Consider the following 25,690-nt stretch of genomic DNA (forward strand, 5'->3'; position numbering starts at 1 on the left):
GTGGCTTCTAAGAATCAGTGTCCCTGGGACATTTTGTCCTTTCCACTCTCCTGAGACTTTTGTATGGTATGCACACCTGTCTACACATGAGGTCATCGCACATCCTCTCCCAACATCTGGATGTACAGCCCCAGATCACCTCAGGAATGCCCCTCCTGTGCCAGCCCCACATCCCTGTCCACAGAACTATCCCTGCCTGCTGCACTGTCTCTACTTTGTCTTACAGCCCGGACCCGCATCACCAAGCCCCCCCAGGACCAGAGTGTCATCAAGGGCACCCAGGCCTCCATGGTGTGTGGAGTGACCCACGATCCTAGAGTGACTGTCAGGTACTCCAGACAAAGTGGCGGGGGTTGCTGATGTCAGGATGACATCATCGGGAGCTGATCCCAGAACTGGGTATGGACGAGGCTGAGTGAGCACCTGGGGGCCGCGCTGTGAGAGCTGTGTGGACAAAATGGAAGGCAGAGAAACAGAACAAGGAGGAAGATTTGGGAGATGACTCAGAGCTAAGAACACTTGCTGTGTAAGCATAAGGACCTGAGTTCAAATCCCAGCCCCCAAAAGTCGGGTGCAGCTGCATACATATATCCAAAGCAGGATGTAGCTAAATAGATGCTTATAACCTTAGCCCTGTAGAGAGGCGAAGGAGGACTGTTGGAGCTTGCTCCAGCCTACTGCCAGATTCAGGGCAAGACACCTTCTGAAGAGAGCTGCAGACAGGACACCTAATATCCACCCATGGCCTCCACACACTCACACATACATATGCATATACACCATACACATATTATACAATACACTGAACACATGTGTGCATTTTGTGCACATACACTACAAATACATGTGTATATACACCATACACATATTGTGCACATACACCACACACACATGCATATATACCATGTACATATTTTACACATATACTACACACACATGTGCATATGTGCACATACACTATACACATGTGCACGTGTACCATATATAGTATGCATACATGCATATACACCATGTGCATATTGTATACATACACTACACACATGTACATATATACCATGTGCATACTGTACACATACACTACACATATGCATATATACCATGCACATGATGTACACATGCACTACACACATGCATATACACCATGCACATGATGTACACATATACTACACACATGCATATACACCATGCACATATTGTAAACATACACTACACACACATATGCATATATAGCATGCACGTGATGTACACACACCACACATGCATGTGCATATACACCATGCACATATTGTGCATATACACTACACACATGTACATAGATAACATGTGCATATTATGCACATATGTTACACACACAAATAAAAGGAACTGCAAAAGAGGAAGGGGGAGGGAGGAAAGGAAAGAAAGGCTTTTAGGATGAAGAGATGGAGGACTCCAGGTACACGCACCCCACTTTTCAGACCCCCAACTAACCTCTTGTGAACTAATAGATTAAGCACCTATTGTAAGGTCTTCATGTCTTATTTTAATATTCATAATGGAGTGATCTGGTTAGGAAGACAAAGAGGGGGATGGAGAGATGGCTCAGCGGTTAAGAGCATTGGCTCTTCTTCCAGAAGACCTAGGTTCAATTCCCAGCACCCACATGGCAGCTCACCATTGTCTGTAATTCTACCTCACAGACATACATGCAAAACATCAATATACATAAAATAAAAAATCTTTAAAAAAGAAGAATACAAAGAGTTGAGCACAGGGATAGGGCAGGAGGTGACCACAGGGGATGATCATGGAAGAGGTCTTATAAGGAAAAATCCCTGAACTGAAGTCACCCCTTCCCCGCTATGGGGAAGCCAGGACCTTGACTCTTATGGTATTTAGTTCTTCAAGAGCTCAGTGTGGCTCTGGAAACCACTGTAGAGGCTGAGAAAGTCATCTGTGTACTGAAGTTTCCAAATACCCAAACTTGAGCAAGGACACCCGGTGTACCCCCAAACTGTAAGAAGACTGGCAGCTACAACCAGGAGATTGTGTGGTGTCCCTTCGTGCTCTCCTGAGAGCTCCAGAAGGCTGGGAGTTGGTGCAACTGCCTCTTGAGAAGATCCCAGCATGTTGCTGTCCTGCCGAGGAGCAGTAACACTGTCACACAATTGGCATGGAGGCCAGGACAGGTGGGCACTCCTGCCTCCCGCAGACAGGGCCTCTTAGCTACACAACTGTATCCTGGGGCGCCACCTGCTGGTCACTGGGCAGAGGACCAGAGCAGAGTCAGCCAGTTAGTGTAATAGAGTTCTGCAGGACAGCAGGCAAGGAATGACTCATGACGGGTTCGACATGGACCTTTGGGGGCATTTTCACATGCCAGCACAGAACACAGAACACAGACATAAGCCTGAAATCACGCAGAGCTAGTCGGGATGTAGGCAGATCAATTTCAGGATCCTTAGTCATGACTTTATCAGACTTTTCTCTAAAAGAAATAGTTAATAAAGCATGTGAACCTGTCCTCAGAGAAAAGCCACATCCATGCCACTGTGACTGATGGTCTGGCATAACATGGTAGTGTCCTTTTCTACAGCCACTAGTTGAAAAACCTGAGTAACCACTGTTAGTGCGTGTGTGTGTGAATATTTGTGTATGTGCATGAAAATGCATATGTGCCTGTGTGTGTACACACACATACGTGTGTGTGTGAATATGTGTGGATATATGTGTTTGTGTATGCGAGTGCATAAGTGCCTCTGTGTGTGTGAATATATGTGTGCCTACGAGTGTATATGTGCCTTGTGTGCACACATGCACATGTGGGTGTGTAAATGTGTGTGCATGGGAGGGCATATTGCCTTGTGTGCACACATGCACATGTGGGTGTGTGAATGTGTGTGCATGGGAGGGCATATTGCCTTGTGTGCACACGCATGCACGTGTGTGTGTGTGTATGGGAGGAGTGCATATGTGCCTCTGTGTGTGTATGCATGTGCGCACGTACATGCATGAGCATGCAGACCAGATATAGACATCAGGCACTTCTCTCTATCAGTCTCTAAGGGTTTCTCACTGAACCTGGAACTCACAGCTTGGCCAGATCAGCATGCCAGTGAGCCCCAGAGATCTCCATACCCAGGCATTGAGATAACACACATGTATGGCCTTGCCCAGCTTTCTACACGGTGCTGAGGAGCCAAATTCGGGTCCTCATGCTTGCATAACAAGCGCCGTATCCACCGAGCCATCTGCCCCAGCCCCTCTGTTGATATTTATGTATTAAAATGTCACTTATTTCTATTTCAGAAAGACAGTGCATTTTATTACTCTTCTGGGTGGTTCCTGACAGAATAGAACTTGGGGTAACCTTGCTTCTACAGACCTACTCTCTGGGTTTCCCAACAACTTACAAATAGGAAACCCCTGGTGGAACTTTCCTAGAAGTCATCTGTAACATGATTAATAAAATCCCAGAGACAGAAATTGGGGTTCAACCTGAATATCAGAAAAGCCAAACAGCCAGCCACTGGCTCTTACCTCTACCTCAGTTCGAAATGGCGATCCTGCCTCCAGGAATCTCAGAATGAGACTATGTGTGAGAGCTGTCTCCTCCCATTTTATAATCCTGTCTAAGGATAGGATTAAGGGTATGCACCACTACCACCCGGTTTCTATGGCAAACTAGTGTAAGCTACTTGGATTGTCACCACTGCCTGGTCTGTAAGGCTGACCAGTGGGGCTGTTTTACTCTCTGATCTTCAGGTAAGCTTTATTTGTTAAAATACAAATGAAATATCACTGCACACATTCCCACCTGAGGCTGAAGTAGCCATGCCACATAATCTTCTTATGAGGAGAGGAGAAAGAAGTGAGCTCTCATCACCACCTTCTCCTCTGTAAACTGGTAGAATGGATACGTATTCTATCCAGAAGGCCTTTGTCTCTACTCCCAGTCTGTGTCTCTCGGGTGGTGCAGGCCCCTGCTGTCCCCCGCAGCCTTGAGATAAATAGGTGGGGAGGGAAAATCTCAACATTTTGAAAGCTCCCCAGTGATTCTGGTATTTTTTTTCCCAGAAACAGGGTATTCTAGCTACAAAGCACAACGGGGCTCCCTGAGCAGGCTAGAAAGGGGTAAACCGATCACATTGAAGCCTTGGCCGCTCAAATCCCAAGTGATGTGTTGTCAAGACAAAGCTGGGCCCCAGGGAGGAGGCCCAGACAGCTGCAAGCTGCCAGCATAGAATGTCTCTAAAGCCATTCTAGAAGAATCTATTTGGTATCTAGGTCCAGATCTAGACAGAACCTGATGGATACACTCTGAGACATTATTACTATTAATAAATATTTTTTTTTACTTTTACTATGTAATGCATCGATTACATTTTAGGAGGAAAATGCAGATCAACAAAAAAGGAAAAGGGTGGAGAAAAACACCAGCTAACCGTTCCCCTTAATTAGACACCATCGCTAATGATATTTGAGTTCCATTAAGGGAGCCAGACATTCTCTATTCTCTAATCTTTTCCCTTAAGGACCTACTGTGCCCCGTGTGCCATGTCAATAAATATTTTTGCATCAACTCAATTACAGGATTGCTTGGAGTCCATTGTGTGGGTGAAATATAGTTTGCCAGTTCACACTGACTGCATTTTTTTATTATTTCTAAATTTTTGCTAATATGGAGAAATCTCATTATAAGCGCTCTGGTATCCAAATTGTTGGCACATCTTTGACTTGCTCAGGATTCTCTATTATGATCTAGAGCCAAGAGGGTCCCGGAAGGACCACTGGCCACATGATTTGACAGACAGTTATATAACTAGATTAGTCTGGAAATTGTCTACCCTCATGAGCTGAAGAGACTTGGAGGTTATTTATATTTTTATTTATTTTAACTTTGATTTGTGAAAAAATAATTCTAAGAGTGTGATTTGGGGAGAGGTGTGTGTCTGTCTGTCTGTCTGTCTGTCTGTGTGTCTGTGTGTCTCTGTGATTGTGTCTTTGAAATAAGGTCTTATTATATAGCCCAAGGTGGGCTGAAACTTGTAGTCATTCCCCTGTTTCAGTGCTAAGATGACAGACATGAGCCACCATGCCTGGCTAAGTATAGGTTTTATTTAATTTTGTAAGAAACCACCCAATCCGGGATTGATGGTACACATCTTTAATCCCTGGACTCAGGAGGCAGAGGCAAACAGATCTCTGGGAGCTAGAGGCCATCTTGGTCCACATAGTAAATTTAGGCCACCCAGGGCTACATAGTGAGACCCTGTGAAAAGAGGCAGGGAGAAAACAAGCACCCAACCGTCTTCCAGATAGGTGGTGCATGTCTTGGAGGACCGAGTATTCCCCTGGCAGGCACTGGGTGACTGATGCTGGCCATTCTTAGTTGTGGTGTGGCTCTCATTCTTGTTGCTGTTCTGAGGTTTGTTTGTTGTTTTAATTACGCGCATAGGTGTCTGGGGGTGGGGTATGTGCCTATAAGTGCAGTGCCCATGGAGTCCAGAAGAGGGCATCAGAGCCTTTGGAGCTGCAGTTACAGGCAGTTGTGAGCTTCCTGACCTAGTGCTGGGGGTGGAATTCCAATCCTCTGTAACTGTGTACACTCTCCACTGCTGAGCCTTGGGTCCAGGCCATTGGCTGCTCTAATTTGCATTTCTCCGTGGCCTAGGAGGAGAACATCTCATTTCTGTTTCCCTCTGTGTGTGTCTTCATCAGACAGGTGCCTGTCAAGGACTTCAGCCCGGTTTTTAATCAGGCATTTGTTTTCTTATGGTTGAGTTTTAAGAAGTCTCTGTATATTTTGGATAACAGTGCCTTATCAGATATTTGTTATGCAAACATTTTCTCCCTGTCTGTGGCTTCTCTTTTCAGTCTCTTGGCAATATCTGTAGAAGAGCAGAAAAATTTTAATTTTGACGAAGTCCATCTTTATCAACCCTTTCTCCCAGGGATCAGGCCTTTCGTGTAGTGTATGGAGTTAGTACCAAAGGAGAGGCTGTGCAGATTTTACATTACCTCCTAGCCGCTGGAGGATCCTGAAGCCTACATTTAGATTTGTGACCAATTTTGAATTAATTTTTGTGACAGGTCTGAGGCTTGTGACTACAGCTTTCTCTGTCCTATGTGACGTCCCGTGATTCCAGCATCAGTTATTGAAAGGACCTCTCCTTTTGTCTTACCCTCGTCTGTTGTTGGGAGGGAATTTGTACATTGTTTCATTGGATGTGTGGATGTGTGGAAGGCAGAGGAGAACCTGGAGGAGGAGTCAGGTCTCTCTTCCCACCGCGTGGATGCTTGAGTCATTGGGCTGTCAGGGAGCACCTTTACCCACCGAGCCATCTCACCAGCTCTGTTTTTTGTTTGGGTTTTATGCCATTGAGTCGTTGTAGAAACCCGATTTTATAGCATAGAGGTCAGTCAATAAACTATTTCTATAAAGGACCAGAAGTAACTGTTTTAGCTTTGAGAGCCATTGTCTTTGTCACCACTACGCAACTCTATCTGTAATATGTCCACAAGTAGGTATGTCCATATTGCAATAAAACTTCCTTATATGGGGCCTGGAGAAGTGGCTGAGCAGTTACTGCTCTTCCAGAGGACCTGGGTTTGATTCCCAGAATCTATATGGGAGACCACAATTGTCTGTAACTCCAGTTCCAGGGGATCCAATGCTCTCGTCTTTCCTCCACAAGCACTAGGCACACATACACACACACACACACACACAGAGAGAGCGAGAGAGAGAGAGAGAGAGAGAGAGAGAGAGAGAGAGAGAGAGAGAGAGAGAACACATATACATGCATGCAAGCAAACACTCATATGCACAAAATAAAAATAATAAATCTTTGTTTCATTTTTTTAAAAAAAACTTTAAATATATAAGCATGTAATGAGCTATAGCTCACTGAGCCCACTATAGAATATCTACATTCTGGATTTGGATACATACTGTCCTATGCTAACCTATCCTTCTAGCCCTTGTATTCCTAATTAGAATCAAGTACCTATTAATTAGATTCGCGTTTAGTAACAAATGCTTCCCAGGCAGGGACATATGCTCCCTGGAGCATCATGTCCTAAAGCAAAGAGTGTCTGCTTGCCATGAGTATCTCTTAAGCAGCAGTAACTCTCTGCAAATAGATCTGCTTTTAAGGAAAAGCCTGCTCACTCAGCGGACGCTAGCAAGGATCATTCTTTTCTGGGTAACGAGATGAATGGGAAGTGACTACTATTGTCCATTTCTAAGCATATATTAAAAGCCTTTAAAATTAACTTGGCAGTTTCACTGCTGATAATTTATCTTTGAAGAAGTGGAGTGCAGGTAAACATTTTTCAGCGAGGGTGTTCGTCACATTATTAGCTACAGCAGAGGGAAAGGAGGTGTGTCCAACGCTCGCAAGTCAGTGGCGTGACAAGGGGGCTGTATGCGAATCCCCTGCCTCTGAGTGTTGGTATTTTTTATGTATGGTATGGAAATACTACATGAAAAGAGCATATGATACTTTGTTGAGAAAAGACAGTTTTTAAAACAGTATATATGAAAATGTGGATGGATGGATGGATGGATGGATAGATAAATGGATGGATGGATGGATAAATGGATGGATGGATGGGTGGGTGGATGTGTGGATGGATGGATGGGTGGGTGGGTGGATGGATGGATGGATGATGGATGGATGGAAACAGATAGGTAAGTGGTAGGTAAATAGGGTGAATGAGTGGATTTATAACTAGAAATCATTGATATACATATTCTTCAATGAAAACATCCACGGCTGACTCTTACTGACCCTTTGCCATGTTTGGGACTCCCCTAAGTATTCCATATTGGCTCTATCAGCCCTACTACCTTAGGAAGTCAGAGGGTCCCACCGTGTTACAGATGGCAAACTGGGTCACAGATGGTTAAATAAACCTACCCAATATCACATCGCAAGCTGCTGGTGGGAGGGACAGCCTTTGACCTGAGCTCCTAACTCCAGGACAGAGCATCACTGCAGCCAGCCCCCCCACCCCCCGCAGAGCACAGAAGAATCTAGAAATAGAGGCTTATGTTCCCATGTTGATCGTAGGCTCCCAGTACTAAAAAGCTTTTCCTTTCCACGGTCCTTCTTTTCCTCGTTGGTTTGTCTGGTTTTGATGGTTTTTTTTTCTTGCCAGTAGTTAACACCTCTGTTGATTTTTCTATTTAAGCTCGGGGTTAACATACCGCAGGTATGCTCTCGTTGGTAGTTTTCCATTCTCTACGTCCAGGTAACCTTAGGACCTAAGGCTGACCCATTACTGTCCCCGGGTGACACCTTGCACTTTTGAGAACTATAGCCCACCCTCCCTGGAGGGCACTATCTATCCCACCTCCGAGGAGCAGGTTCTTGGAATATGTCCATGACAATGATAATGGCTGTGTTTTCTCCCTAACAGCTCTAGAGGAGGTACTTTGTCCTGTCACGCACCAATGTGTATGTCATTTCTCAAGTCTCCCTTCGTTCCGACTGGCCACAGCTAAAGTGAATTTTTTTTTTTTTTTGGACACTAAGGTCAATTTGTCACAGTGATGCATCGATCTAACGATCCCCCTCATAGAACTAATTCCAAAATGTAGTCTCCCCGGAAACTTTGATTTCTTCTCCAGCTGCAATCTTTTAACATCTTCAGAGGAATTCCTTTGGGCTGGCTTTTTCCCCAGCGGCTCTTTTGCCATGGCTTCTGGCCAAAAGTAGCAACATTTTGACCCAGGTCTGAACCCAAGGTGTAAATGGCCAGTAACGGCCTGCTGCTTGAATGCTCCCGGACCTAGCACCTGTCCCAGGAGCGCTGGACTTCCAGGCTTTCCCCAGCCTCCTCCTAGGCCCTGCTCCCTGCCACAAGCCCAGTCCTGGAGGCAATCTATGTGAGGCCTGCAATGGTCTCCTGTCTCCCTTTGGCTGATTCCTTCCAGGAGGAGGCTTGGGTGTGGCCGACCCTAGAAACTTCCCTGTCTCCTTTCACCGACTCATCTGTCCTCCATAGGTACGTGTGGGAGAAGGATGGGGCCACCCTAGCTGTGGAGACCAACCCCCGGATCCGCCTGGACAGAAATGGCTCCCTACACATCTCGCAGACATGGTCAGGGGACATTGGCACATACACCTGCCGGGTACTCTCAGCTGGCGGCAATGACTCTCGAAATGCCCACCTGCGTGTCAGGTAAGGACAAGGGGGGGGCACCAGGAATGGTAGCAGTGGCATATTCAAAGCCATCCAGCTCCTTTTGGTCATGACAAGAAGTCGTGTATGACTAGGCCCACCCAATTTCCCTAAGACACCTCCTGAGCATCCTGCGAGGTCTGTCCCTCAGCTCAGGGACACCCTGTGAGAAACAGAAGTCTGCAGAGGCCTTTGAGGGGACTCTAGCTCCAGAGAGAAGAATCTGCAGGCATGAACGTCTACACACTCCAGATAGGTCACCAGGACATTAAAGGATGCTTCCACCCCAGTCCAGCCCAAATAAGTTTTTTGGACTTACTTGCAAGTGGATGGGTGACCCCAAAGCAGTGGGACGTTCACCAAAACGTCCACCAAAACGTCCCACTCCAGTACGGATGGTGACCTCCTCATAGTGGCATTGATGGAGTCCCCTCTTCAGTTAACCTTCCACCCTGTATTTACACTTCTGAGATCACAAGCAGCTGGAACAGGATTATAGGCCTCCCTGGGGAGGGGAGGGCAAGAGGGATTGGTGGGAATCTCAGGTGAGGGTCTGATGACCAACCCTCCCCACCTTCCTCTATGAAGGAACATCAGCAGGCAATCTTTCCTTTTCTTGTTTGAGGATTTCATGTTTGCATAGTGTGTACTTGGATCAAATCTACCCACGGCCTTCCCCTCCAACTCCTCCCCACACCCCCACCACTTCTCTCTCTCCACTTCATGTACTCTGTTCTGAAACCCACTGAGTTCTCTTAGTGCTGCCTGCATGGGCATGGGGGTAGAACCATCTACTGGAGTGTGGATAGCTTCTCTGGGATTTCACCCCTAAAGAAAAGGGATGATTTCTCAGCCAGCAGCTGGCAGTTTCCAGTCAGATATTTAGCTATGGGTCTTCTTCTATGCTGCTTTCTATGCAGCCTTCTATGCTGCCATTTGATTTTGACTGATTTGGTCCTGAGCATCCAGCCATAGCCACTGTCAGTCCCTGTGTGCAGTGTTCCTGTTATGCCCAGCAAATACTGTTTCTGTGTAGTGGTTCACTACCTCTGGCTCTTAGGGTCTTTCTACCCCTTCTTCTGAGATGATCCCTGAGCCCTGGTGGCGGGGGGGGGGGGGGGGGGGGGGGGGGGGGGCATTGATACAAATGTGTCATTTATAGCTAACCACTTCACAGTCTCTTTCTCTCTGTACATTGACCAGCCATGGGTCTCTGTATTCGTCACCATTTACTGCAGGCAAAAAGCAGCTTCTCTGGTGAGGACTGGAAGATGCCCTTATCTAAAAGTATAAAGATAAAAACTAAGGAGGCAGCTAATTTCTATATCTACTTAGGACAATGATGGTATTAGATTCTCCCCCTATGACTATAGGTTTTAGGCCCCTTTAGTGGCATCTGGCCTGAATTCCATTTTGGGAAGCAGGCCTTGAATCCAAGCAGGAAAAAAAAAAATGGCTGGTTACTCCCATGACATCTATACCATTATTGTACCAATGAGTTTATCTTGCTGGGCTAGTTGTTATTGTAGCTTGCAGGATTCACAACTGTGTAAGACTATGGATTACTTTTTCCCCCAGTAGTATATATATATATTGAACCTTCCAGAAATATAAAAGACAAGCCAGTAGGGCTGAAGCTTAGGTTGGTGCCGGCTTGATTTACCTATGTCCCGTAACACTAGTTTATGGTGATCAAGCTCTGGAAGGTAACCAAGAGCAATAACAACAGCCTGTAATGTTGGAGATACAGTTATGAGATCCCACCTTCCAACAGCTTTAAAAAAAGGACACCCTATACATGGCAGTGGACTTTTTTATTGGATAGCCTATAAAATTATAGGCTGATATCTAGGAGAGCTATTGTGCCCCTATTAGAGAGTAGCGCCATTTGGGCTCCTTTTGTTTTTTATTTATTTTTTAAAGATGTATTTATTATGTATGCAGTGTTCAGCCTCCACGCCAGAAGAGGGCATCAGATCCCATTATAGATGGTTGTGAGCCACCATGTGGTTGCTGGGAGTTGAACTCAGGACCTCTGGAAGGGCAGCTGGTGTTCTTAACCTCTGAGCCCCTGAACTCCTCTTATATATGCATAGGTGTATACACATTTTAGGAAGCTTCTCCGGAAGTAGGTTTCCATATGGTAATCTTGTTGAGGGTCCTCTATGGGTGATCGCAGCGACTTAGCTGAGGCTGGTAATGGCTGCTAGGCAGCAAATCCCTATAATCTAAGGATTTGGAAGGTGGAGGGAGGAAGATCAGAAGTTCAAGGTCATCTTGTTCCACACAGCAGGTGGAAGACCAGTTTAGCGTGAAGGGCAGCGTTATCTAGTGCACAGTGTCATGGAAACATAAGACTCGCTGAATCTCCAGCATTGCTGTCACCCAACGGCAGAGCTTAGCACTTGGGATGGGCCCTCCACACATCTCTCTCCTCCAGGCAGCTTCCCCACGCCCCTGAGCACCCCGTGGCAACACTCAGCGCTGTGGAGAGGCGCGCCATCAACCTGACCTGGGCCAAACCCTTCGATGGCAACAGCCCCCTGATGCGCTACATCCTGGAGATGTCGGAAAACAGTAAGGTCCCCACTGTCACCTTCCCGTATCCCTCACGACCTGGGCAAAGGGGCACATGAGCTGGAAGATGGCCTGTGTGGATCAGCCACCCCATCATAGTCTTCTGGGGCCTCTGAGATCTTCCCTCTGGGCAACCATGGCTTCCTCGCATGTGAAAAGGACAGTGATCTTACTTCCAGGATCACAAGTGACCCCCAAACAGTTGGCAGGTTATTATGACTTCCCAACAAGACTTGCACAGGGGAGCCTTGCATGGGAGTATAGCCTGTAACCCCAGCATTTGGGAGCATGAGGCAAGAGAATCATGAGTTCAAATCCAGCCTTTGAAATATAGGGGGAGGGGCTTGTGTGAGACCTTGCCCAGCAGCAGCCTCAAAGACTTCAGTTATTGTTCTTGTAAATCCCCCACTGTGACCGTCGCTGTTAGCCAGTGCAATTTGAATGATATCCTTGGTGCAGCTTTTCCAGAGCTCATTGGTTCAAGGGGATGAGGCATCTCAATTTCCATGAACCCCTGCTTCTACTTCCTCCCATCTCCCTGGGTCACATGGGCTAGTGGCACCCAAAAAAGCTGACATGGTGATCTATACTGGACCAAGTTAGGAAGACACTCACTCTCCCTCCAACCCAAAGGAGAGGGCTAGGAATAAAGAGTAAATAAAATCCATCTATATCACTGGCTGGCGAGATGGCCAAACCAGTAAAACCACCTGCTTCTGAGCTTAACGACCTGAGTTCAGTCCTTGGAAGCCACATGGTGGAGAGATACAACCCCCTCAAGTTGTCCTCTGACCTCCAAATAACACCATGGCCCATGCATATCCATACACACACACACATATATACACAAAAGGAAATAAATTTGAAAATTAATATAATAAAAAAAGGAGCATGTCTCATCACCCACCCACACAATGGCCCCCTCTGCCCCAACCCTATGTGTCTGCAGATGCTCCGTGGACCATTCTCCTTGCCAGTGTGGACCCAGAAGCTACCTCAGTGATGGTCAAGGGACTGGTTCCCGCTCGTTCCTACCAGTTCCGCCTCTGTGCTGTCAATGATGTGGGCAAAGGACAGTTCAGCAAGGACACAGAAAGGTGAGGGGCGCAGGTGTCCCCCTAAGTGAGACTCCACCTGCCTGCCACCAAACTAGGGTGACACACTGGGGCAAGCCACAGGTGGGTCTGGTTCAGTGTCTCTGCCTGCCCGAGGCTGTCTTCCACTCGTAGAATGGGGGAATGGTATGTCTGACTTGTTTCCCAGGGAAGGCTGGAATGACTGAGGAGGCAGAGATGGGCAAATGCTGGGGCTCTCTGGCCAGCCAATCTAGCCTGAAACAGCAAACTGGAAGTCAGTGAGAGACCAGGTCTCACAAGTTAAAAAAAAAAAAGTGGGGAAGGCTGGACATGGTGGTGAACACCTTCAATCCCAACACTCAAGGGGCAGACACAGACAGATCTCTGAGTTCAAGGCCAGCCTGGTCTACAGACAGCCAGGGCTACAGAAAGAAACCCTGTCTCAAGCAAACGACGTAGGTCAATGAGATAGCTCAGCAGGTAAAGGTCTGTGCTGCCAAGCCTGATGACCTAAGAGTTCCGCCCCCAGGGCCCACGCTGTGGAAGGAGAGAACCAACCCCTCTAAGTTGTCCTTTGACCTCCATATATGTGCTGTGATAGGCACGCGCGCACACACACACACACACACACACACACACACACAAAGCTGCTTACTGAACATTTACTATGTGCCAGTCTGGGTTTGGCCCCCGGGTGGCACACTGAACGAACGGTGGTTCAGCCACTGGGAAGTCTCGCAGACACAGCAGGGAACCTCGGAGCACCCAGGAGCCCCTCCCCACTTCTGTTGTGCCTGCAGCTGTGCTATGCGCCAATTGGTACTTGGCAGGAATCTCTGTGCTTATAGCCCCGAGTCACCACCGGAAAGGTTAAAACACCCTCATTTTAAAAGCTGGGAGCAGACAGGACTGTTCAAGAAGCTATCCATCAGAGAGTGGGAAAAAAAAGAAAAAAGAAAAAAGGGAAAGACATCCATCAAAAATAATTAACTTTTGTTTTTAATGGACAAGTGTCAGTGGCGTGAAAAATAGACTAGGGCAGAGCATTGAGTTCCCCAGCCATGCCGTAGATGGAAATGTGGTGCTTAGTTTGAGAAGGCAAGCTGGGGGCTGGGGCTCCTCCCCAGAACCATGACCACACACCTGCCCTGGGACTCTGCTTACCCAGCAGGAGGGGTCTAGGCGAGGCCAACTACCTGAGCCTGTGGGAAATAGCGGATACCTTATTCCTAAAAAGCTCAAAAGCCTGTAACCCTATACTCAGGAGGCTGAAGGAAGAGGGTTACAAGTTCAAGGCCACCTGGGCTGCAAAGAAAGACCCTGTCTCAAAAAAAAAAAAATCCACAGAGAGACATTAACTGAGCTTCCCAAAAGCACACAGCAAGGGTTTCAGAATTATCCCCAAACAGTATGCAGTATGACTGGGCCCTTTGTCACCTATCACAATGCCTGTGTAAGTGGGGTAGAGATGAGGAGGTAGAGATGGGGTAAAGGCCTAACCATACTTGCTGCGGGGTCTTTTTTGTTTTTTTGGCTCCAGGGTTTCCCTCCCCGAAGAGCCCCCCACGGCCCCTCCACAGAATGTTATTGCCAGCGGCCGGACCAACCAGTCCATCATGATCCAGTGGCAACCGCCTCCTGAGAGCCACCAGAATGGGATCCTCAAGGGTTACATCATCAGGTACTGGCCCACCCTAGGGCCAGGAGGGCACCCTGCCCCGAGGGGGATGGGAGGTAGGAGTGGATGAGAAAACAGTAAAACTCCATGGTAGATAGATCCTTGCCGACTCACAAAGACCAGCTGATGAGAAATGCCCACGCTATGGCAGGAGGGGTTTGCACCAAAACGGCAGAAGAATGGGCAGCAGTGGTAGCCTTGGAAACTAGCAGGAATGGCTGAACAAGGGTACAGTTTAATTTCAAGGCTGCGTGAAAGACAACGCTGCCATAGGGCAGGGCTGATGTGGGAGCAGACAGGGAGAGCAAGTTGGCTATGCCCATACAGCTCATAACGGTCTGCTGCAGTGCTGCAGGCCTGACTTTAGACTAAGGTGTGCCCAGCGCGTGGACCGCGAGTGGCAAGGCTAACTCTGAATGGGTCTCAGCATAAAATCAAAATTTATTTAAAACGTTATGAGATTTTTTTTTTTGCAACTTCTGTCTGGACTCCATTTGTGCAGTTCTCAATATGGACTTTGTAGATGACGGTGGTGGCATCACAATAGCCAAAGGTTGAACACGTCAGCCAGATGGAACTCAAGTGGAGAAATTGATAGGGAAAGAATTGGCTGAAAGGAGAAAGTTATATCTCTGGTTCTTGCTGAACACAAAAGCTGGTTCTGTGGACTTCTAAGCGTTGCATTTGGCTGAGAACTGTTTCGCTAGGAACCTAAAAGAAAGCATAGGAGCCAAACAGAGTAAAATACGCCTAAATTCAAATAGTTCAGTGAGCGGTGATGCCTGCTGTCAAGCCTAAGGATCTGAGTTTAATCCCCGGGATTGGAGAGAGAAAAACAGTTCCTACTACAGATTGTCCTCTGACCTCCGCAAGTGTGCTATGGCATGGGCATGTCCCCCCAACACAAATAAAAAATTTTGAGCCGGGCGGCGGTGGCGCACGCCTTTAATCCCAGCACTCGGGAGGCAGAGGCAGGCGGATCTCTGTGAGTTCGAGGCCAGCCTGGTCTACAAGAGCTAGTTCCAGGACAGGCTCCAAAGCTACAGAGAAACCCTGTCTCGAAAAACCAAAAAAAAAAAAAAAAAAAAAAATTTGAATAATTTTTGGGGGCTGAAGAGATAGCTCAGTGGTTAAGGGTGCTTGTTGACTGCTCATCCAAAAGACCCAGGTTCAATTCCCAGCATTCTCATGGCAGCACACACCATCTGTAACTCCAGTTCCAGAGGATCTAATGCCCTCTTTTGGTCTCCCTGGACCCCAAACACACACACACACACACACGATGCACAGACAGACATGCATACATGCAAAAACATTCATATACATATTTTTTAATTTGATAATAGTTTTTTAATTATCTTGGGATTTGTAGTTACTAGAAATACCTATCTGTAGTTTGTAATGGGCTGGCTGTAAAATGCCCTTTCAAGCCTGTGCCTCTTCCTTACACATCAATATCCCTGGGTGCTGGAGAGCCCCACAGTTAGAAAAGCCCATGTCTCTGGCTGTCCCATGACCGGTTGGTTTTGCTGTGGTTTGAGGATGAACCTAAAGGTTCTCAGACTGTGGTCCCTAACCCAACAAGGTCAGCACTACCTGAGCACTGGGCAGACTCTGATTGTCGACTCTGTGCCCAAGACATTCTCACTGGGAAGCTAAGAGGTTGGCCAAGCAGTCTGTGTTCTAATGAGCCTCTGGGTTGTACTATTTCATGCTAAGGTCTAAAACATACTAGCTCTGGGGTTTTGGAATACATAAAAACACTTTGGGGGGCTCTGATTTTGCAGCTCTTAGATACTGAAGTAGGTAAGCACTGTAAGTCTTCCTAGAACTAGTCCCCTGTCCATGCAGAGCACCCCACATTTGCTTGCTGATATCCCCCCTCCTTTGCCATGGTTACTTTGCAGTGGAAGGTAGAGATGAGGAAGTCAGTAGCCTTGGGGGTTCTCTGTCCCTCTCAGCAAAGGAGTTACTGTACCAGGCAAAGAAAGAAAGTGAGCTAAACTTGAGGAATGCTTTCCTGGCCATGATCCCCAAAAGCTGACACCCATGACACCTTCCCCAGAGACTCTCAGCCTCCCTGGCTGGCAATCTTGTCCATGTCTCCCGAGCCCATCAAAAAGAATGTCTCAGGGGTCAGGGATGTTTGAGGCTCAACTGAATAGAATCAACTAGCATGCATGAAATCCTGAATTTGATACCTAGCATCACAAAGACTGGGTGTGGTTATGCAAATCTGTCGTCTCAGCACTAGGGAGAGGGCAGGAGGGGGGGGGAGAAGATTAGGAGTTCAAGGTTATCCTCAGCTACATAGTTCGAGGCCAGGCATCCTGGGCTCCATGATTAAACACGCTCTCTAGACCCCTACTATCCAACAAGGTAAGCAGCAGTCAGTTGTCATGATTCAAAACAAAACTGCACCAAAGTCAAATCCATTCCTCATTGGCACCAAACCCATGTCACGTGGCCAACAGCCATGACCTCTAGTGGTGACCCTATTAGACAGCCCAGATGCAGCTTATTGATGGAGAGCTCCCGGAATCATAGAACGTTTTAGCAGACAGCACCGCTCTGGGCAGTTTGTTGCAGACAAGTCTGCAGGCCAACTCAACCCACTTTCCCCTCTTCCTTCAGATACTGTTTGGCTGGGCTACCTGTTGGGTACCAGTTTAAGAACATCACGGATGCTGACGTCAACAACCTGTTGCTGGAGGACCTCATCATCTGGACCAATTATGAGATCGAGGTGGCCGCCTACAACAGCGCCGGGCTGGGCGTCTACAGCAGCAAAGTCACCGAGTGGACACTGCAGGGAGGTGGGTGGGGAAAGGGGTCATGGAAGAGCAGGTGTGTCCCTTTTTCCAGGTCCCCCCACCTGTTGGCCTGCATGCCTGCTGGGCCATCCATGTGTCTAATCATGAATACCCCAGTCCAAGTTGTTGACTTTGCTTGGGCCTTGATCATGGTGTTTGATGTCATCTCCCCCCACCCTGCCTGGGGCTCCCACTGAGCAGATGGCAGAGAGGAAGAGAGTGGTTAGGAGTCGTGTGGAAAGAGGCAGAGGGACCTTCTGTGATGCTTCACCTTTAACTGGATCACAAGACAGCTTGGGAGGTGACCCAGACAAATGTATTGAATTTGAATTAATCTGGGAACTAGGAGAGGAAGAGGAGCTTTGGTTTGGTCAAGCATTGTCTATAGAGTCTGTCTGTGTCCTTTACCATGCTGGACAAGATGGTCAGGCAGCCCCTTAACTACAGCCAATCTCTTGATCTCCTATAGTTCCCACGGTGCCCCCAGGAAACGTGCATGCAGAAGCCACCAATTCCACGACCATCCGCTTCACCTGGAATGCCCCCAGTCCCCAGTTCATTAATGGTATCAACCAGGGCTACAAGGTAGGTGAGGGTCTCTTTTATCCTTCAAAAGGACTCTAGGGGACTCAAGGTAAGAAGAGAAGGGAGAAATGGGGGCTCCAGGGAGTATCAGTGGATTGCTGTGGGTTTCTAACACCAGACTCCAGCAGGGAGAGGTCAAAAATAAGAGCAGACCACCAGAAAGAGGCTGCCCTTGGTAAGCTCCAGCCACAAACAAAGCCTGTAGACCTGGACATAGCCATAGTCCATTAGAACAATGCAGCCATCCCTCCTTACCACTATGGTGTGGCTCCCACATGCCACCTGCCAGGCAAGTCTCTATGGGCTGTCCGTGACCCCATACACAGTGTGGACAAAGGCATGGGATTAGGACTCAGGCAGACTTGGACTAAAATCCCAGCTTGCCTCTTGCTGATTGGTGTCTTCGATTTTGGTGTGAATGTCACACCTGTTCCTTATATCCTCATGAGGGTCTGTGCCTCATTCTCTCTTCTTGCAAGAGTGCCAGTCACACTAGGTTAGGGTCTGTCCCTGATGGCCTCACTTAACTTCAAGCAGCCCTTTAAAGGTCCAAGTTCCAAACACAGCCACCCTCGGGGAGTCAGGCTTAGAACTTTAAAGTGTGAAGTCAGCACAGGCACGATCCAACCAACAATAGAAGCATCCGAGTCATAGCTATTCCAATGCTAGTTGGTTTTATGGCCGGTTTGAGTGCTGGGCATCTGGACTTCTCAGACATTCTGTCCTGCATCCCAGGCCTGGAGTCCTCTTGTCCTCCTGCAAGGAGGCCTACTTTCCTCTGAGAGAACTGAGGACATACCACATAGCACAGGGCAAATTCCACATTTGAAAGAGGGGGTGCTTGCTCTCAGCACTCGGGGGCAGGTAGACAGGTGCCACGTGTTCATTTCCAGGGGTGGGAAAAAAAAGCCAGGAATTTAAGGCGCTGGGAAGCCAGGGGAAAGGAGAGGAAACTACAGACTCAGGGTTTGAGCTACGTCTCCCTGTGATTTCAAGGTGACAGCTGCCATATCCTCAAATCCCCTGCACCGAGGCTGCGCATGTGCCACAGCCAAGATCATCTGTAGGACAAGTGCCCGCACCATTGTGACTGTGAGGGTAGGAAGCAGGAGAGGAAGGAAGGGCGATTGTTTTGCAAAAAGAATGTTCTGCTTGTACTCAGAGCAACCTAGGGACCAGGGCTGGAGCCAGTGGGCCACAACGCTCGCACTTCCACAAAGGCAGAGAGCACGGGCCAAAAAGAGTCTTTCTGGGATAGGGGGCTGCAGCCCAAGCTTACAGTTGCTGACTGGCCGGAAAAGGCTGCTAATTGGGACTCAAGGGAGGGAAGAGGTCTGCATGGCTATGGAGCACAGAGGCCGAGCTGGGAACAATTAAGCTTCTGACTGCCAAACCTAAGCAGAGGTTTTATTCTACGTGTGGGAGGGATGAGCTACCAACTTCCAAGGCAAAAAGCTCCCCGAGGGCTGGAAGGCCACCAAGTGGCCAGGACAATGAGGGCAATGGCCTGCAGTGACCCAGAACAAGAAGACGACGCAGAAGCCCCCAACCCTGCTTGATCCCAGGCTCATCCTGACCCTATGCTCAGGAACTGTGCGGTACAGGTCATTGGCCACCAGCTGGCCAATACGTTGAGCTCAGGAGCTCATGGGACGGTAACAGGACATCACACTGATAGGGGCATACCCAAAACCAGGCAACTAGCTACATACTTCACTTATTCTCTCATGTAAGACCCTGAAGATTTAAGCATTATGATCATTATCCCACTTCCTAGAGGAAGAAACTGAGTCATGGGGGAGAAGTCATTGTTCACAGGTTGTACATAGCTGAGAGAGCACAGCTTGAACCCAAAGCCATGCTTTTTCTTACATTAAAAAGAAAATATGGGGCTGGATTGGTGGCTCAGTAGTTAAGAGCAATCGCCATTCTTTCAGAGGACTAAGGTTCAGCTCCCAGCACCAATGTGGCATCTCACAACTGCCTCTTAAATCCAGCTCCGAGGGATCTGATACCTTCTGGCCTCTGCAAGCACCTGCATCCTTGTGGTGCACATAAACTCATATAGGCGAGCGCGCGCGCACACACACACAGCATTAAAAAACAAAACATGAAGCTGGGCTGTGGTGGCGCACGCCTTTAATCCCAGCACTCGAGAGGCAGAGGCAGGAGGATCTCTGTAAGTTTGAGACCAGCCTGGTCTGCAAGACTAGTTCCAGGACAGGCTCCAAAGCTATAGAGAAACTCTGTCTCGGGGGAAAAAAATGATAGGTAGACAGACAGACAGACAGACCAATCAACAGAGGCTCATGTAGCTGAGGCTCTGGCCTTAAATTTAGTATGTACATAAGGGTGACATTGAACTTCTGATCTTCCTGCCCCCACTTCCAAGTCCTAGGCTTACAGTATATACCACCACATCTGGCTCGTGAAGTGCTGGAGATTGAACCCAGAGCTTCAAGCATTCTAGGGAAGCACTCAACCAACTGAGCTACATATTCAACTCTGTATCTAACTGTAAGATGATACCTACAAGTTGTTATCTTCAGAGTACAAGGGAATAGAAGTGAATATCTTTTCTCTTTGCTTTTTCGGCCTTCAGAAATCTATGGGGTTTCCATGGTTGTCCCTTAGACATGCAATAAGATAGTTTCCCTCCTTTGAATTATTAGAATGTTTGAACATCTACAAGAGTTGGGGAAAGAGTCAAATGACCACCTAACACCCATCTCCAACTTCAACGTGACCATGTCACAGTCAGCTTTGTCCCTATGCCTCTCAGATTCTCCTAGCCTGTCACCCAGTGGTCCTCAATGTGCCAGTACTGCCACCCTTTAACACAGTTCCTCATGTTGTGGTGATCCCCAACCATAAAATTATTTCATTCCTACTTCATAACTGGAATGTTGCTACTGTTGTGAATTGCAATGTAAATATTTGATATATAATCCCTTTGAGGTCACAACCCACAGGTTGAGAACCACTGCCTTAGCTCATCCTGGAAAACTAGCTGAAGTGAATCCCAGGCAGCTGGTGGCATCATAGCTAAATGTTCTTGGAGAAAAAGCTTCTATACAAGGTCTCTATATTAAATAATAAATTCACATCGACCATATTGTCGTTCCCCAAAATGTCAACCATCCCATTGCTACAGCCTTTGGATTTCTAAGATGATCTTCCAGCTGACTCCTGCTGGTGGTTGGTTTATATATTCCTAGGTGGAGATGAAGGCTACCCAGTTGCTGTTGGTTAAGGGTTTAAGTTTCCATTGATCTTAGAGTCTCCCTCCCTCTCTCCCTCCCTCCCTTCCTCCGTCCCTCCCCCCCTCCCTCCCTCCCTCCCTCCCTCCCTCCCTCCCTCCCTCCCTCCCTCCCTCCCTCCCTCCCTCCCTCCCTCTCTCTCTCTCTCTCTCTCTCTCTCTCTCTCTCTCTCTCTCTCTCTCTCTCTCTCTCCCTTCCTCACTCTCTCCCACCAGATTTATTTGGCAAAGAAACTTAGTCATTCATCCAATGAATTTTCCACAGGCCTGGATTTTGCTGATTGCCTCCCTGTGGGGTCATTTAATACATTCCTCTGAGTACCATGTCTGCAGTAAATTGGAATGTAGAACTAGTGGCCAATTGGATTTAACTTTGTTAGATTACCCTTTTTTTGCAGGGTGGGGGGCCCCCAAATGGTGCTGTGTGTTGACATCAGAAGATGCAAAGTTTGCTTGTCTCTTTAATTGTGAACTTGGTGGCCACGGACAGCCCTTGTGGGGTTTATGATTTTAGTAGGAGTGTTATAAAATGAGGGTGAAGACAATACTGTTTTTTCCTCTTGATTAGCTGAGGTGCCTCCAGGAAGGAGGGAAGGAGGGGGAGAAAGGGAGGGAGGGAAATCAAGAGAAAGAAGGAAAGAAGATGACAGTTCCCTTAGTCAGTTTTCTATGTTAGGAAAATATTTAAAAACCCCATTTTTTCCCATGACTTCTCAATTCTCAGCATTATAAAGTAGTTCCCCAGCATCTTCTAAGACAACAATGAAGCTTGGGTTGAAGGGGGTATCTTTGGCTCCATTTTGCTTTTAGTGATGTCGTTATATACTTAAAAATATTTAAACACATCTGCTATGCTCCAATCCACTGTGGTTATTATCCCTACTGTTGCCAAATGATCACTGGCCGCTTCAAGTTGGCTTCTGAGTCTTTCAGCATGGTCCCAGGAGTCGCTGATGGCTGCCTGACTGGCTGGGATGACAAGCTGTGAGTTCGAGGCTGTCCTAGTCTGCTTTCTGTTGTTGTGCTAAAGACCATGACCAGAAAGCAAACTGGAGAGGAAAGGCTTTACTCAGCATACAAATCTTGATCAGTCCATCACTGAGGGAAGCCAGAGCCGAACTGGGAAGCAGTAACTGAAGCAGAGGCCGTGGAGGAATGCTGCTTACTAGTTGCTCTCCAAGGCTTGCTCAGCCTGCTTTCTTATACAGCTAGGACCTCCTGCCCAGGAGTGGCACTGCCCACAGTGAGCTACAGGCCAATCTGATGGAGGTGTTGTCCCAGTTGAGGTTCCTTTCCAGATGACTCAGCTCCTGTCAAGTGCTAAGGGGAGGGAAAAAAAAAAACCCTGCGATAAGGCAAAACTGACCAAGTCAGTGAGTCCCTGTCTCAAAATAAAAAGTGAAGAGAGAATTGGGACATAGCCTAGCATATGTGAGTCCTTAGGTTCAGTCCCCAGCCCAGGGGAAAATAAAAATGTCTTGACTGTACCTGGGGTCAGACATTTTCCCAAGGAACTCTAGATCCCTTGAGATAGAAATAATAGATACCGTGATGTGACTACTCAGAGCATTTCTTGCTCCAAAGATAATATTGTTTCTTGACTCTGTTAGTTGACAACAGGGAGATAATTTTAAATAAAGAGCATACCAATGGGGCTGGAGACGTGACTCAGTTGGCATGCAGGAAGCCCTGGGTTCCATCTCACAACACCACAGAATTCAGGCAGGATAGTACCTGTAACGCTAGCACTCAGACTGTGGAGGTGGTAGGAGGATCGGAGGTTCAAGGTCGCTCTAGGCCACATTGCAAGTTCAAGGACAACCTAGGCTGCATAAAATCCGGTCTCAAAAAAAGGGGGGCTATTGATAGTTTCCATTCAACATCAAGATTGCAAGTTTTCTTATAAGTCATTGGTCTTTTGTTTACAACTTTTCTGTCCACAGTAAAAAGTCCAGTTCTTGCACAGATTGCTTGGTACCAGCTCCCTCATCCCGCAGACCCAATAGCTTCGGAACAGTGATGGGGGTGTGAAACTACTGACCAACAGCTTCAAGTTCTTGGCATCTTTTATAGTCTTTGGATGTTACCCATGAGGACCACACTTCACACCACTCTGCTATGGTCTCTTTTGAAGAGTCTCCCTTGCTGTAGTTTTTTTTTTTTTCCACAGCTCAATACCCTACTAGGTCCATCGGTTTCATGTGCGTTTTGATTTTTAGGGATTGATTTTTTTTAATTTAATTTCATCCTATAATCATGTACAATATTTACATGGCTTCAAAGTCAAATCCACAAAACAGTTTTTAAGAAAATCAGCCTTGGGCCAGGGACTCGCTTTCCGTACAAACCCAACAACCTGAGTTTACGACAGAAGTGAGAAGCTGGACACAGTCACCACCCACATCTGTAATCTCAACATACCCCTGCTAGGAGAAGGGAGGCGGAGCAAAGGGGCCTCCAGCAGCTGGCAGACCAGCCAGCCTGGCACATACAGCAGCAAGCAACAGCAGAGACTGTCTCAAGCAAACGAGAAGGCAAGGGATGACCCCTGAGGCTGGCCTCTGAACTCTACATGTGGCGTGCTCAAGCCCACACTCACGTTTGCACATATACACATCATACACACTGAGAAAAGGAAGGAGGGAGGGAAGGCAGGCAAGCAGGCAGGCAGGCAGGTTGGTTGACTCGCTTGGCCCAGCTCTGTGAATTTGATGGAGGAGGTTCATCTGTATATCTGTTGTTTCATTGGTTAATTAATAAGAAAACTGCTTGGCCTGATAGGTCAAAACATAGGTAGGCAGAGTAGACAGAACAATATTGTGGGAGAAAGAAAGCAGAGTCAGGCAGACACTTCAGGCAGTCGCCATAGGCAGTCGCCATGCCTCTCCTCTCTGAGTAGGACGCAGGTTAAGACCTCTCCTGGTAAGCCACCACCTCGTGGTGCTACACAGATTACTAAATATGGGTTAGTCAAGATGTGAGAATTAGCCAATAAGAGGCTAAAATTAATGGGCCAAGCAGTGTTTAAATGAATACAGTTTCCGTGTAATTATTTCAGCTATAAAGCTAGCCGGGTGGTGGGAAGCGGCCCTCCGCCATTCCATCTACATGAATTCATCAGTGGATTTTTCCATTGATTATATAAGAGCATTTATTAGTAAATCACCTTCCAATAATTGGCCTCACTAGCCAGGAAACAAACCATCAACACATGAGCCTTTGGGCAGGAGAGTTGGGGTACTTTAGATCCAAATCATAACACCAAGAAATCTGGGGAACTTTGTGACCCTACAGTTCCATACCCCTGTAATATACGTATCTGACAAAGCTGTATTGGGATGTCTTGGCCCTGCTGCCATTTTGGGTCTCAGGTGTGGAACTAGGGGAAAGTTAATATGGTTGGTCACAGAACCACACTTCCTTTGCCTTGTACTCATCCCCATGAGTCATTTTTTGTGGACAAGACCCAGAGATACTATTTTAAGACATCTGTAAAGAAACTCTTTTTCCTTTATTTTGTTTAAAATGGTAGTGATTGTAGTGAGCTTAAGCCCAATAAAATAATATTTACCCAAATTTTACACTTGCTGGGGAACACACCACACAATTAATTCCAACAGCATAATTAATTCAAATTTACATTAATTAAATTAAATTAAAACATTAAACTCATTTCTTCATCTACTCCAAGGAAGTTGGGCAATTTAATTGCTATGAAACAAGATAACTAAAATAAAGAGGATATTTAACATACTTATTAAATGCCACTTAGTATTTCTGATTAGTATTTTTAGGGTCTAATTAGTGTCTAATTAACTTGCTATAGGCTATCTTTTCACAATACCAATTAAATTTCAAAACATCCTTTATAAACATCCGGCCCTGAAAAGGAGAAGATTAAGCATTGTTACGGGTGCGAGTTAATCAGGAGACATTGGCGTGGTATTGTTTTATATCTATAAATACCATGCTTATTAAAACTCCTCGAGTGTAGCTTTTCACCATTAATTGCTATTTAATCAACTTCAAATAAATGAGGAAATCTCTGGGACCAGCTGCCATTGTTGGAGACAGATGAAGGGCTCAGAAAACAAGAGCAGGCAGGAGGTAAGAGTGCAGGAGAGGAGGGCCGGGCGCGGGATGAGAGGGAGAAGAGGCAGGCTATCCAAGGATGGAAGAAAAATGTGCAAGGAGACGGGAGAGAAAGCAGTGGGGTCCAGATGGGCTCTCTTGCCATCGCCTCACCTCTGGGTGAAATGTGAGATTGACAGCCTGACCTGGAACAAGTGTAAGACAGTAGTGACTGACACAGCTGTGACATCTGACCTCGGAGAACCCCGTGGGAAACTAGCCAGTAGAAAAACGGGTGGGGGGCTGGAGAGATGGCTCAGTGGTTAAGAGCACTGACTGCTCTTCCAGAGGACCTGGGTTCCATTCTTAGCACCCACATGGCAGCTCACAACTACCTGACACTCCAGTTCCAGGGGATCTGACACCTTCACACTGATGCACATAAAATGAATCTAAATAA

At 47.1% G+C, this 25,690-nt stretch overlaps 1 protein-coding gene across 1 annotated transcript in view; it reads left to right on the plus strand.

The window, feature by feature from the left end:
* The window catches only part of Sdk2 (sidekick cell adhesion molecule 2), a 117,197-nt gene that overhangs the window by 32,902 nt on the left and 58,605 nt on the right, over window positions 1-25,690 (plus strand). Inside the window, exons 10-16 of the mRNA XM_038327313.1 lie at window positions 227-329; window positions 8,995-9,171; window positions 11,612-11,748; window positions 12,698-12,845; window positions 14,365-14,505; window positions 17,137-17,318; window positions 17,785-17,900. Coding sequence (XP_038183241.1) covers window positions 227-329; window positions 8,995-9,171; window positions 11,612-11,748; window positions 12,698-12,845; window positions 14,365-14,505; window positions 17,137-17,318; window positions 17,785-17,900 — 1,004 coding nt within the window. The remainder of the gene's footprint in view (window positions 1-226; window positions 330-8,994; window positions 9,172-11,611; window positions 11,749-12,697; window positions 12,846-14,364; window positions 14,506-17,136; window positions 17,319-17,784; window positions 17,901-25,690) is intronic.

Source organism: Arvicola amphibius, chromosome 4 (assembly GCF_903992535.2).
Source record: "Arvicola amphibius chromosome 4, mArvAmp1.2, whole genome shotgun sequence".
Lineage (NCBI taxonomy): Eukaryota > Metazoa > Chordata > Mammalia > Rodentia > Cricetidae > Arvicola > Arvicola amphibius.